We start from the raw sequence: 14,225 nt of genomic DNA, 5'->3' as shown, positions 1-14,225 counted from the left end.
CTCCGGGCATGCAGGGCCATTCCCTAGGGACCCGCTTCTGCCCTCCAGGCACGGCAGGAGCCGGGGGCTTGCAGTGCAAAGGGTGCTCTTTGAGAAAGGAGGTATGAAACTGGCAGTGAATTTATTGGAACACGGGACGGTTGCAACCAGGGGATGCGGTGGAGGGAAGGAAGGGGTCAAGCTTTGAGAAGCGGGGTTTTGGGGGGGAACAGGCACCTTGTCACTCTTGGAACACTGTCAATAATAATAATAATAATAATAATTAAAAAACCAAAGGACCAAAGGGCCTCCCCTGCCCCTCCCTCCCCCCGGCGCTTGCCTTCACATCATGCTCTTCCTGTACTGTGAGCTCTGTCTGCCCCGCGAGTCCGACTGCTGCAGCTCCAGCTCTTTGTACAGGTCCCTCAGCTCCCTGATCTCCTGCAGCACCCTCTTGGCCTGGCTCCACGTGGACGAAGCCTCCCCCAGCAACCTCTCCGATTCCTGCAGGATCCTGTCAGAGTCCGACTTGGAGGAGGATGAGGAGGAAGAGGAGGACGTGGTGGTGGTGGTGGTGCTGGTGCCGGAATCCTTGGGCTTTCTCTTGCCTTCCCCGTAGCCCTTCACCTCCGTCAGCAGTTCCTGAGTTTTTTCCAGTTTCAGTGCAACCAATTCCTGCAGCCGGGACAATTGCTCGGGCTCTGCGGGGCCAAAGGGAGCCTCCAGCCCCTTCCTCGGCGCCCGCTGGGAGGCAGAGTCCCTCCGGGACAGGATCTCTTCCATGGAGGCACATTTGTTCTTCTCGGAAAGCGACAGCTTCTTGGGGACCTGCGGGGTGTACACGGGGCCCTTGTCGATGGCCTCGCCGCGCTGCCCCGCTCGGGCCCACGCGCTCCCGTCGCGCCGCGGCAGGCTCCCTGTCCGGCCCTTCTCCCACGCCGTGGTGTCCTGGGAGCCGGAGCGGCGCCGGCCCGCAGTGAGATGCGCCATCGACTTGTCCAGGTCCACGCGGAAGCTCCCTTCGCAGGAGCTGTGGTCCTCGGGAGAGGCGTCCTCCTCCTGGATCAGGTCGAGGGTCAGCATCCCATCGGAGGTTGAGGTAGATGCCTGGAGGGGCGAGGAAGAGCGGGCTTGGCGCAGGGATACGCGCGCATTGGGGCTCGACGCCGAAGATGCGCGGCGCCTGCGCCGGGACGCGAAGTGGGATTGGGAATACAATCTATGACAGAGCAATAGCTTGTTGGGAATACAAGCTATGACAGAGCCCCAGCTATGTTCCAGCTGAATGGCCTCGGAGGAGCCATCTCGAGCTGTACCGGAGCTGGACGGCTCCTCTCCATTGGGAGCCTGAAGGGGCGTTTCGTTGGAAATGGGGTGCCAGTGGTGGGAAAGGCTCTGCCCGGGGCTCTGCTCCACAGGAGCGGAGGGCAGCACCCGAGGACCCTTAGGACAACGGCGGGCTCAGGACAGAGCTCACGCCCCAGCTCCTGTCGAGCTTCCCTACAACCGCAATGGGAATTCCACCCAAGGAGGTGCCGGGGATGGGGGGCACCTACCACAGCCATGAGGTGTCCCCGCGTCGGAGGGCGTCGGGAATGCTGGATTTTGGCTCTGTCCCGCGTTGGGTGGGCGAGGAAACTGTCCTCTTCCACAGTGACCTGCGGGGGACAAAGACGGGAGCACCCGGGGCCGCTCCTGGTGCCTGTTCCATTATGGCACGCGCTGCGCTGGCTTGAAGGGACCCCAAAGCCCACCCAGATCCAGCCCCTGTGTCCAAAGCCCCTCTCCAGGCTTCCTGTAGCCCCTTTAGCCACTGGAGCTGCTCTGAGGTCTCCGAGAGGCCTCGAATTCACCTGTCAGAGTATGAAGGGTTTTGTGGAGCCAAATCCCATTCCTTATTTCATTTATTCCCGTGGGATTCCCTTTCCCTGGGACCAGGCCATGTGCTGGGGCTGAACCTCTCCCGCATCCTTCTGGGCCAGCATCCTCCACACTGCTCCCAGGGGCCACCGCTGGCCCTGGCCTCACTGGTCCATGCGCTTACAAGGATGCCCGTGTTTGCAGGGAATGGGGTGGGGGAAGCTCAGAAGAGCCTCGGGAACATTTCCCTGCTGCCTCCCCTCTGTGCTTTGGTGGGATCAGACCTCCTGAAGCCATTCCTGACCTGTTGGATGTGTAAGGATTTGGGTGCAGTCTCTCCCGGGAGCACTTCACACCCTGTTTCTGAGCTGCCTCCTTCTCTAAAGCCTTTCCTCTGCTCGGACCTGCCTTTTCCTTCACTGCAGGCCTTTGTGTGGCATCCCGGAGGACAAACAGCATCCCGGCAGCGGCCTCCTGGACCGCAGGGAGCGACACAGACCTGAGGCAAACCTCAAGCTCCTCCTGGTGTGGTCCCACAGAGCCCTGATGCCTCCTCTCTGCTCATCCCTCCTTTTGGAGCGCCAGCCTTGTCCTGACGGCAACGCATGCGCCGCGCAGGGATGAGGAAGCAGGATTCAGCATTCCTGGCTTGATCCTTGACCAGTAGGGAAGGATCTGCATGCACATGGTCCTGTTCTTCACCCCAGCCTGTGCCTTGGGTAGGTGGGACGCCCACGTGGTGCCATGAGGGTGCTCTGTGGGATATGTTGGGTTTCCCTCAATTCCTTCATTCGGTGCCACTGCTTAAAGCTTCTTGGCGAGCACGAGCAGAGGACGGGAGGGAAAAAGACTCTCCAAAGCCCTGGGAAACCATTGCAGGCCCATTGCCACCATCCCAAAGTGAAAGCATCGCAGTGGGGCCGGGGGAGCCTGGGCAGCTGCAGTCAGCGCAGGGAGGATCCAGCTATCCCCGAACCCATCCCATCGGGGCTGCGTCGGAGGGCAGAAACCCCCATGGCTCTGCACCCCTTTCCAATAGGAGCTGGAGAGGGGAGGAGCTGCTCCAGCAGCCCCAAGCCCTCACCCCAGATCAGAGCTGAGCCAAGTCCAGGGTCCAGGAGCCCAGCGCCCTGCTCACCTCGTCCAGGATGCGGTTTTTCGCCCGGGTGATGGCAGAGTTGAGGGCGTTGATCCAGGATTCCTTCTCTTCGGGACTCACAGCCAGGAAGATCAGATTTGGGGCCTGCAAAAGAGGGAGCTGAGCTCAGCGCTGGCTCCTCAGGCTGCAGGGATGCTCTCCCCCGTCCCTGCCCACAGGAAAGCCGCACGGACCTGGCCCGCTGGGATGTGCAGAGCAGAGCTGAGCCCCGCATGCGGGCTCCGGGGCAGAGCAGGGCACGGCTCCTCCAGCACCCAGCTCAGCACCACAGTTCACCCCCGTGGCTGCAGTTCCTCCTTCCTGCCCACACAGGGCCTGGGGTTTGGCCCCATCAGACCATGAAGCAGCTTCCCTGGGCAGCTGCTGCTCCCGTGAGCCTGAGCCGGGGGCACCTCCGGCTTGGCCGGGGGCTGCTGAAGGAGCCCACGGGTGGGTTCCCATCCTCTGATGCACCCGGAGTTAAAGTCACGCAGTGACAGGACAGGGTGCAAGGGGCCTTAAAGCTCCTCCAGCTCCAACCCCTGCGATGAGCAGGGACAGCTTCCACGGGGGCAGCTTGCTCAGAGCCCCATCCAGGATCCTTAGGGCCGGAGCAGTGTAAAGGCTGGCTCCAGAGGGCCGCAGCCCACGGGAAGCCCTGTTCCGGGGTAGCAGTGTTCCGGAGCTTTCCTCTGGGAGAGGATCAGTTGGGATGGGATTTGGGGATGGGATCAATTCCCATGCCAAATCCAGGCAGCAAAGCCCGGGCCCATCAGCATCCCTGATGGAAGAACAGAGGAGCACACTCAGCTAAACCACAGCTGCCTGCTTCCGCAGGGAAATTGCTTTGCCCTTGCTCCTGGCCCATGTTCCAGCACCTTTCCTTTCCCAAAGCTGGAATGCTCCCAGGGAAGGGGCTCCAGAGCCCCAGGGGCTGTCCCAGCACAAACCCTGCTGCTCCATCCCCCTCTTCCTCGTGCTGGGAGCCCTGCTGGGAGCAGGTAACCTGGGAGCAGCTTGGCCTGCACCGAGAGCATCCTGGTGGGGCTGGGAGCAGCACGCACCGTGTTGCCGGGCTGCCTGCAGTGGGCGAGGGTGAACTTGCTGTGGTTCTTCTTGCTTCTGCTTTTGGACTTCCTGAGCTCTTCACACTTCTCATAATCGCTCAGGTCGAACACTTCCTGCATGGTCTTTTCGTCCTTCACCTGCAAAACAGCAAAGGCACCATGAGAACCCTGCAGCTGGTGCAGGATGGGTGCTGGTGCCTCCCGGGTGTTACCCGGGCACCCAGACCTGGTGCTGAGGACACTGATGCAGCAATGGCACCGTTACTGGGGGGTGCCACTCATGGCTTTGGGGGGATGCAGAGCAGATTTGCACCGTGGCAGCTCTGAACCTGCTGGAATGAGGGGGCATAATTCGGATAACTGGGACATCCCGGTCTCCCAGGTTTGCTGCAGGTTCCTTTGGGATTTCACTGCCTTTCCCACCCCCAAAGTTACCGGGGCAAGGAGGAGGGATCAAACGCAGCACTGATGCTTGTGGACCCTCAGAACAAGCAGGAACTCCCCCCAGCAGCAAGCGAGGACCCTGGGTACCAGGATGCTGGGAGGACGGGGGCTTGGATCTGCTGCCCAAAGGAGCCTCCACATCAGTGCTGGCAGCTCCTCTGGAGCAGCTCAACAGGAGCCTCGAGGGTGAAGCTCAGCATTGCTCTGCTTCACGTGGTGCCATCGCTGCAGCCTGTGCTCACAGCTGGGGCAGGGGGTGAAGCAGAGCCAGCACATCCCTGCCCCGTGCTGCGCTCCCTTCGCCAAGGGGCTCCGGGCACAATTCCCCAGGGATCGCCCACATCACGGCGGTGCTTTGGTCCCATTCATGGAAGGCTTCAAGGGATGCTTCAGGAAGGTGCAAGGATGGATACCCCAGGGCCTGTAGGAATTCCCCAGGAGTTTTTCAACAGGATTTAAACACAGATGCTGGTTAGGTGCTGTGACCAGCTTTTGAGGCCCAGGGAAGCTGAGCAGCTGGACTCGCACAGGCACTGCAGGTCCCGCTCCATCCTTTTGTCTCCTATCCCCCCTCTCTGCCTCCAAGAACCGGGAAGCAGCCACCTCACAGCTATTCCTGAAGGCCCAGGAGCCGCCTTCTGTTCAGGTATGGAAGTGGCCCTCCCAGCTGATGTCCATCTCTGCGTCCTCCCCATGGAAGGGAAACAGGCACGGGGATGGATCCCAAAGTGTCCCCACCACCTAAACCTGAGCCAGGTTGCAGGCAGGTGAGCCCCGGGGCTCTCGGTGCTCTGCTGGGCTGTGCCACAGCTGCAGCGCCAGGAGAGGAGCTGCGTTCCTCACATCCCAGCAGGAGCCACGCACAGCAGCGCTCCCGGTGCTGTGGGATGCGGTGATGCTGTCCCATCGGATCACGAACCATGGTCCTCGGGTACCTCCCCTCCCTGGGTTATCACATTTCTGTCCAGCCTTGCACCTCCTTGTGCTGCCCAAGCTCCGTTTCCTCCATCCCAAACCCCTCTGCAATGCCAGGACATTAAACTGGGCTCTGCCCCAGCTCCATCTGCTTCCTGCCCTTCCGGAGCCGGTGCCGCACACCCCCCCCCCCCCCCCCCCCCGGATCCCTGCCTCATTCCAGCGGGATTTCAGCAGAGCTCTGCCGAAATCTGTCCCTCGCTGTGGTGGAAGTGCTCAGCCTGAGGAAGCGAAACTTCCTCTGTGCGGAGGGGACCACGCTGCAGATGCTGTCCCCACATTCGCTTGACTGAGTCTGCAGGTTCCTGCTTCCCCCCGAGCCACGCTGGGACCTCCGGGGCACCCCAGGGATGCGTCACGCTCGGTGTCGTCTGATTCCTGCCCCTTCCCCATCCGCTTCCAGCGTTTCCCATCGCAGGGGGAGCTGCTCGGGCCAAACCCCTCCAAACAGCTCCAAGGACAGCAGGAGCTCAGGTTGGTGACTGAGGAACAGAGCCCTGGCCTGATCACTGCACAGGGAGAGCTTCTGCCTAAGAGCTCAGCTCAGTCTCCCCTCTCTTACCAGGTTAAAGCCATTCCCCTTGGCCTGTCCCTGCATCCCTTGTCCCAAGCCCCTCTCCAGCTTTCCTGCAGCCCCTTCAGGCACTGGAGCTGCTCTCAGGTCTCCCCTTCAGGAGCCTTCTCTTCTCCCGGCTGCCCCCAGCAGGGGCATCACCTCCGTACCACATCCATGAGCACACAGAGCAGCCCAGGGCACGCCTGGGCCATGGATGTGGGCTCCAGACACACACGGAGCCCCTCATGCAGAGCACAGCAGTGGCTGCCGGCGCCGCACACACGAGGAGTGGGAGCCCTTCAGTGCTCTTGTGCCAACTGAGCCGCCGCTGTTGGCAGTGAACAAGAAGAGGCTTCAGGGAGCGTTTCCTCCTTCCCAGCTCCTCATCCCGGGGCCCGATCCTGCTGCTGCTGCCCAGCCCTGGGCTTCCTAAAGGGAAGCGAGGACCCGGCTGTGTCTGTGCCCGCGGTTCCCAAGTGCAAAGCAGGAACAAAGAGAAACCAGGGAACAATGACCAGAAACTTGCAGGAGGGAGGGACCGGGCCTGGAGGAGATCGGGAATGCAACAGGATCCTGAGGAGGTTTCCCTGTGCTCCAGCACAGCTTGTCTGGGCCTTCCTGCCCTGGATGCTTTGCTTTGGCTGGTAACCAGCAGGAATCAGTGTGGGTATTGATGGGATATTGGCACTCTGGGAGCTGCCTCTTGGAATCCCATCCCCGTTCCAGACTGGAGCTCGGCTCCGAGCACTTCCCCTGCAGCATCACTGCCTGCCCCACTCCCAGGGGATTCCGCAGGGTGCACGGACAATTCCCCTTCCTTGGCGCCCCGTTCCTTAGGCAGGTGAGCACTGCCCACCACCAGTGCTGCTAAACCCCCTCTGCCTTGGAGCAGGCGCCCACACGCGCGTTCCCGGCCGCGTGTGCCCAGCACCGGAGCCCCTCGCAGAGGTCCCCTCTGCCACCACGGCGGCCCCGGCACCACGGCGCTGCCAGAGCGGGGCAGGAGGGGGCTCGTGGTGCTGCAGAGGAATTTGGGGTTCCCCCCCATCGACAGCCGCAGGCCCCATGGAGCGAACCCAAGCGCGGGCTCAGAGCGCGGCAGGGATGGACACGGAGACCTCCCTTGTGGAACCGAGGGATCCCAGCCTGGGAGGGGATGAGGCGAGCTGGAAGCTCATCCAAAGCCATGGCAGGGACCCCTTCCACTGGAGCAGGATGCTCCAAGCCCTGTGTCCAACCTGGCCTTGAGCACTGCCAGGGATGGGGCAGCCACAGCTTCTCTGGGCACCCTGTGCCAGCGCCTCAGCACCCTCACAGGGAAGAGCTTCTGCCTGAGAGCTCATCTCAGTCTCCCCTCGGGCAGGTTAAAGCCATTCCCCTTGTCCTGTCCCTGCATCCCTTGTCCCAAGCCCCTCTCCAGCTTTCCTGCAGCCCCCTCAGGGCCTGAGCATCTTCCCTGGTGCTGGTTCCTGTGGGAACTCCACAGCCTCTCCCGCTCCTTAGCCAAGCTCTTGCTGTCAGTTGGTTCTCCAGGGTTCAAACTCTTGGGGTACCAGAGGGAGCCGTCAGCGCCCAGTCAGCAGTGCCGGCACATCCCGATGGAACCGGCACCGTTCCAGCTGGTGACTGCGGCTGGGCAGGAGCTTGGGAAACGCTCTTGCTTCCCCAGACAAGACCCAGGGTACTTCCCATCAAAGGGAGGCTGCTGGGGGGTGCTTTGTGCCACATGGCACAAGTCTGGGATGCAGATGGAGGGTCCCGGAGGATCCTCCGGTGCTGACAGCCCCAGAGCCTTGTTCTGCCTTCGCTTTCTCCCTCCATTCACCCACATGGATCCTGCCCCTGCCCACAGGTGCCAGGGGACAGGGACCCTGAGGGGTTCCTGTGTGTGGGGCTGAGTCCTCCCCACGCAACCTCCTGCCAGCCCAGGGGTGGATCTCAGCTCCATTGGGCACCATCCAGACCCATCCCGACGCTGCACCTTCCTGAAGCATCCCTGAAGCATCCTGCTGAGATCTGCCCAGCCTGCGCTGACTTCACCATTACCTGCCCCAGCTGATTCCCTGTCCCTTCCCAGCAGTTCCACACAGGCTGCTCCAAGCAGGCAGCTCCTTATCACAGCATCATGGAATGACTTGGGTGGGAAAGGACCTTCAGATCATCTCACTCCACCTCCATCACCTGGCCTTGCTCATGGGAGCTTCTGTTCCAGCTCCTGGCTCCACCAGCACCAGCTCCAAACCCGTTTCTGCCTCTAAGCCTTCCCGAGCATTCCCAGCCTGCAGACAACGTTTATTCCCTACACCTGTGTGTGCCTCCGGTTCTGGAGCACCCAAGAGGGGAACGGGAATGAGCTGTGGAAGGCCAGCACCCAGCTAAGCACAGGGGCGCTCAGTCTGCTTTAGGCTGTGCTCTCCCAGCCCCTGCCCCAGCTGCGCTTTGCCACGTCCCGGGATTCACTGAGCCTCTGAATCAAAGCACGCTCTGGGTCCTGTTATCCCTCCACATCCTAAACTGGTAACATCCGGACAACCGGGAATCACCCCCGCTTCCAGGGGGAACCCCCCCTGCTCCTTTTCCCTGTCCTGGCTCCGGTCTGCCCCTGTGCCTCTCCTGGCGCTAGCGATGAGTTCCACAGGGAGATGGATGGGAGGGAGGAACGCTGCTGCCGGGGGGATTCCTTCCTGCTGGATTCCTCCAGGCAGGGACAGCCGGATGGATCCCAGCCGGCAGCTCAGCCCGACGCTCACATCCAATTAGGGCTAATGGGAGCAGCGCGTTAAATCCCGGTCCTGGCCGGAGCGCGGAGGGGGAGGAGAAGGGGGAACGTTCTTCAACAAGGTGTTGAATCCATCGTTAAATGTCCCCCCAGAGGCCCCGGGGAGGGGGAATCACAAGATAAGGGACCCCTGAATGCCCCGATTCCAGCCGGGAGGCGACAGCTCTTCCCTAACGGAGCAGAGCGGCGGCTGGGAACTTAACGCCGGAGGACAGGCACAGACGGGAGCTGCCGCTTCCACGGAGGAAGGACGAGGCTTGAACCCTTCCTAAGGGAATCCTCCCATGCGGGAGCGCGTCCCCGGGGCAGGGCTGCCAGGGCAACCCGGGGACCCCCCCCCCGGACACCTCCCGCATCCCGCCTGGCGCTGGGGCCGCTTTGCGTACGCAGAAGGCCGGTGCCGGGGGGGGAGCGCGGGGCCGAGCCTACCTCCTTGTCCGAGATGTGGAGCTGGTCCCCCTTCAGCACCGCGTACCGGGGCTTCCACAGCTCCCGGAAGATGCCTTTCCCGCAGTATTTCCGCACCCACCCGACCTTCTCCGGCGGCGCGGGCGGCTGGGTCCCATCCTGCTGCCCCTGCCACGGAGACGCACGGGAGGGAACGGGGGGAGAGCGGTCACATCCCTGCCTTCACCCCCTGCCCCCCCCCCCCTCCCGCCACCCCCCCCCCCATCCCCCCAAGCCCAACTTCGGCCTCGGCTCCCTCCGGCCCCTTCTCTGCACCCAAAGTGGGAGCCGGGGCCTCGGCTGCATCCTCTCGCCGTGGGCTTTTCCTGCCGCAGACATGGAGCGACAACAGGGATACGGGGAGGACAAGGCAGGGTTTCCCTCCGTGCCTTATATAAGGCCGTTGTGCTGGATCCAGCTCATCCACGGTGCCTTCGCCCGTGGAAAGAGGAAGAGGAGGAGAATTCCAACGGGCTCTTTGGGGGTTACTGCAGGGAAAAATGCAGCTTTGAGCCTTTTATAGGCACGGTTCATGCTGGAGGTGGGATCCGTGGGGCTTGTGCCTGGGGGCTCTCCACGAGCGGGGCCGAGGTCCGTGGGCACAGCGCACACGGACCCACGGCGCGGAGCAGGCACCCGGAGATGCGATCCGAAAGGGAAACTGCTCCGCACCGCCCAGCAAACAGCATCTGCCGCTGGATCCAGGAGGAAGGAGAGGCCCTGGAGACCGGGGGCTGCCTTTGGGTTTGTTTCCATCTGGTTGGGGTCCGGGGAGGGGGGGGGGGGGGTGTCGCAAGGCAAAGGGAGCAGAGGCAAAGGGAACCACAGCCCCCCCCCCCCCCGAGCCTCCCCCAGCGCATCCCCATGGACTCACCCTTTTGGCAGGGTTGGTTTTCTTCATCATTCCTCGGTGCTCCGCACTGGAGGGCGATGGAGCGGGGCGGGGGATGCGGACAGGGGCCTCCCCTTGGCTGGGCAGCGCGGAGGGCAAGGCCTGGGTGTCCGCAGCGGGGTTACAGCAGCTCTCCGGGTACAGGCAGGGGCGCCCGGGTCCCCAGCGCGTCCTCAGCCATGGAGCCCGAGCATCCCCCCCCCGGCACCCCCAGCGCCACCATCGCGCAGCTCCGCCGGGCTCGCACTGCGCGGCCCGGGGCTCCCGAGCTCCATCTATAGCCCTGCGCCGGTGACGTCTGGGCTGCACCGCGCGGGGCCAGCGCAGCGCCCCGGGCCCGGCTGCGCCTTTGTCTGCGCCGAGCGGGCAGCGGGGCCGCGCCGAGAGAGCCTGCACGGGGCCCTGAGCTGAGACCCATGGGTGTCCTGTGGGTGCCCTGAGCTGTGAACCATGGGTGTCCTATGGGTGCCCTGAGCTGTGATCCATGGGTGTCCTATGGGTGCCCTGAGCTGTGATCCATGGGTGCCCTATGGGTGCCCTGAGCTGAGACCCATGGGTGTCCTGTGGGTGCCCTGAGCTGTGAACCATGGGTGTCCTATGGGTGCCCTGAGCCGTGATCCATGGGTGTCCTATGGGTGCCCTGAGCTGTGACCCATGGGTGTCCTATGGGTGCCCTGAGCCGTGACCCATGGGTGCCCTATGGGTGCCCTGAGCCGTGATCCATGGGTGTCCTATGGGTGCCCTGATCTGTGATCCATGGGTGTCCTATGGGTGCCCTGAGCTGTGACCCATGGGTGCCCTATGGGTGCCCTGAGCTGTGATCCATGGGTGTCCTATGGGTGCCCTGAGCTGTGATCCATGGGTGTCCTATGGGTGCCCTGAGCTGTGATCCATGGGTGCCCTATGGGTGCCCTGAGCTGTGATCCATGGGTGCCCTATGGGTGCCCTGAGCTGAGACCCATGGGTGTCCTATAGGTGCCCTGAGCCGTGACTCATGGGTGTCCTATGGGTGCCCTGAGCTGTGATCCATGGGTGCCCTATGGGTGCCCTGAGCTGAGACCCATGGGTGTCCTATGGGTGCCCTGAGCCGTGACCCATGGGTGCCCCATGTGTGTCCTGAGCTGAGACCCATGAGTGTTCTGAGCTGAGACCCATGGGTGCCCTATGGGTGCCCTATGGGTGCCCTGAGCTGAGACCCATGGGTGCCCTATGGGTGCCCTGAGCTGTGACCCATGGGTGTCCTATGGGTGCCCTGAGCCGTGATCCATGGGTGTCCTATGGGTGCCCTCAGCTGTGACCCATGGGTGTCCTATGGGTGCCCTGAGCTGTGACCCATGGGTGTCCTATGGGTGTCCTGAGCCGTGACCCATGGGTGTCCTATGGGTGTCCTGAGCCGTGACCCATGGGTGCCCTATGGGTGCCCTGAGCCATGATCCAGGGATGTCCAGTGGGTGCCCTGCACTGTGATCCATGGGTGCCCTATGGGTGCCCTGAGCTGAGACCCATGGGTGCCCTATGGGTGCCCTGAGCTGAGACCCATGGGTGTCCAGTGGGTGCCCTGCACTGTGATCCATGGCCGTCCCATGGGTGCCCTGAGCTGTGATCCATGGGTGTCCCATGGGTGCCCTGATCCATGACCCATGGGTGCCCTGCTCCATGTCCCTGCTCCATGTCCCTGCTCCATGTCTCTGCTCCATGTCGCTGCTCCATGTCCCTGCTCCATATCCCTGCTCCATGTCCCTGCTCCATGTCCCTGCTCCATGTCCCTGCCCATGTCCCTGCTCCATGTCCCTGCTCCATGTCCCTGCCCATGTCCCTGCTCCATGTCCCTGCTCCATGTCCCTGCTCCATGTCTCTGCTCCATGTCCCTGCCCATGTCCCTGCCCATGTCCCTGCTCCATGTCCCTGCCCATATCCCTGCTCCATGTCCCTGCTCCATGTCTCTGCTCCATGTCCCTGCCCATGTCCCTGCCCATGTCCCTGCTCCATGTCCCTGCTCATGTCCCTGCCCATGTCCCTGCTCCATGTCCCTGCTCCATGTCCCTGCTCCATGTCCCTGCCCATGTCCCTGCTCCATGTCCCTGCTCCATGTCCCTGCTCCATGTCCCTGCCCATGTCCCTGCTCCATGTCCCTGCTCATGTCCCTGCCCATGTCCCTGCTCCATGTCCCTGCTCCATGTCCCTGCTCCATGTCCCTGCTCCATGTCCCTGCTCATGTCCCTGCCCATGTCCCTGCTCCATGTCCCTGTCCATGTCCCTGCTCCATGTCCCTGCCCATGTCCCTGCCCATGTCCCTGCTCCATGTCCCTGCTCCATGTCCCTGCTCCATGTCCCTGCTCCATGTCCCTGCCCATGTCCCTGCTCATGTCCCTGCTCCATGTCCCTGTCCATGTCCCTGCTCCATGTCCCTGCTCCATGTCCCTGCTCCATGTCCCTGCTCCATGTGCCAGGTCACCACCGAACTTCCCGGCAGCGGGAACTGCGGCTGGGAGGGTTTTGTGCCCCCGTGCTCGGTGGGACAAACCAAAGCACTGTGCAAAGGGAGGGGGGGGCATTCCCTGTGGAAAGGGAGGGAGGAGGAACGGCTCCGAGGGTCGCCCCGCGCTGACGCCTGTGCCTCGGTTCCCCTTTTCCAGCATGGCGATGGCGACGGCTTTGGGATCAGTCGCAGTTCCAATGGAGCTCAGCGGTGTCCGGATGCTCCCGTGCTGCCTCCACGCAGGTGCCCCAGAGCTGGGGCACAGTCACAGCAGCACACGTTGCTCCCGGTGCCCTTCGCAGGCTCTCGCTGCATGATGGAATGTTCCGGTTCATGGAATAACGCTGGAATAACTGCCCTGTGCTTCCCGTCCCGTCTGCAGTCACCAGGGCCCCGCACCACTGGTGCTTCCCAGATGAACTCCGAGTCCAGGGCTGTGCTGGGGGCTTTATCCAGGGATTTAGGGGCTGAAAGTCCGACCACGAGGCGCCTCTTGGGGCTCGGGAAGTGGATGGAGAGGATCCTTCCCAGCCACTGGAATTGCAGAGTCCCCATCAAGCCTCAGCTCTACATTTCCCACCCCGTTCCTTGGGTCACATTCCCCATTTCACATAGGGGCTGCTAACCCAGGTCACAGCACCCCAGTGGTTGCCCCCACTGTTTGTCACGGCGGTGCCGTCACCACGGGGAGGCCTCCCCTTGCCCTTGGTGCTGCTCTGTGCTCCCGACCCCTTCCCATTCCCCCGCCAGGGAAGCTGCCGTGCACCCACACCAGCACCTGCAGCCCCATCCCAAGGAGGAGGAACTGAGCTCCAGTGGGAATCCTGGCGCTGTTGTGGTTGGAGCCTCAGGCAGTAACAGCAGTGAGTCACGTTCGTCAGGGATGTGGCAGTGATTCAGCTCTGGAAACATCAACACTTTGCATGGGAGGAAGGGAGATAGGAGGGAGCCCAGCTCCGGTTTCCATACTGGAAACAGGCAGAGACATTCCCAGTGCTGGGACTGCCCCTGGGTATTGCTCCCCCTGGACTGATGGGGCTGGGAGGGATGGAGGGGCTGTGGCCCCCTTTAGACACGTTTGCACCAGTGGAGTTTCCTGTATGGATCTGCTTCTCATCCCTGTCCCCGTCCCCATCCCTGTCCCCGCTCCCATTCCCATCCCCATCCCCATCCCAATCCCCATCACCATCCCCGTCCCTGTCCCCATCCCCGTCCCTGTCCCCATTCCCATCCCCATCCCCATCCCCGTCCCCATCCCCATCCCTGTCCCCATCCCCATCCCTGTCCCTATCCCCATCCCCATCCCCATCCCTGTCCCTGTCCCCATCCCCATCCCAGCTGTCTCAAGCCCTGTCTGATTTGATTCCCAGGGGATGTGGCCTCATGCCCACAGTGCCACCGGTGGATCTCACTCACCGGAATAGCTCATGGAAGGATTTAGTCCTTTAGGAACTGCTCAACAGCTCACCCAGAGCTGAGCATCCTTTGGGGAACTGTGGTCCAGGACCATTTCTTTTCCAATTAGGGTTCCCAGAGGCAGTGTGGGTTTATTGTGGATGCAGGATACACCAAATGTACCTAATAACTCATCCCGCAGGAAAAGCCACTT

At 62.5% G+C, this 14,225-nt stretch overlaps 1 protein-coding gene across 1 annotated transcript; it reads right to left on the bottom strand.

Moving 5' to 3' along the window:
- Window positions 1-281: 281 nt before the first annotated feature.
- Window positions 282-10,230, bottom strand: PLEKHO1 (pleckstrin homology domain containing O1). The gene is made up of 6 exons (XM_057421863.1): window positions 10,120-10,230; window positions 9,228-9,374; window positions 4,042-4,182; window positions 2,978-3,082; window positions 1,536-1,637; window positions 282-1,086 (listed from the first exon to the last, which is right to left on the bottom strand). Exons 1-6 carry the CDS (start codon window positions 10,147-10,149, stop codon window positions 322-324), a joined length of 1,290 nt encoding a protein of 429 aa, XP_057277846.1. The 5' UTR covers window positions 10,150-10,230; the 3' UTR covers window positions 282-321.
- Window positions 10,231-14,225: the final 3,995 nt, after the last annotated feature.

The sequence above is a fragment of the Pezoporus wallicus genome, unplaced genomic scaffold (genome assembly GCF_028554395.1).
Source record: "Pezoporus wallicus isolate ANWC-B61680 ecotype Strahan unplaced genomic scaffold, APGP_CSIRO_Pwel_v1 contig_9473, whole genome shotgun sequence".
Classification (NCBI taxonomy): domain Eukaryota; kingdom Metazoa; phylum Chordata; class Aves; order Psittaciformes; family Psittacidae; genus Pezoporus; species Pezoporus wallicus.
Note: the sequence above shows the minus strand (reverse complement) of the source record. Positions and strands in the feature narration are given on the sequence as shown.

What these genes read in the sequence shown, in the direction of transcription:
- PLEKHO1 (XM_057421863.1), bottom strand. Translation starts at nt 10,149, where the DNA reads ATGATGAAGAAAACCAACCCTGCCAAAAGG. An exon ending in AAAACCGCATCCTGGACGAG is followed by an intron (nt 1,638 to 2,977) that starts GTGAGCAGGGCG and finishes TGTCCCCCGCAG; the next exon opens with GTCACTGTGGAAGAGGACAG. An exon ending in GGGGACACCTCATGGCTGTG is followed by an intron (nt 1,087 to 1,535) that starts GTAGGTGCCCCC and finishes TCGCCCCTCCAG; the next exon opens with GCATCTACCTCAACCTCCGA.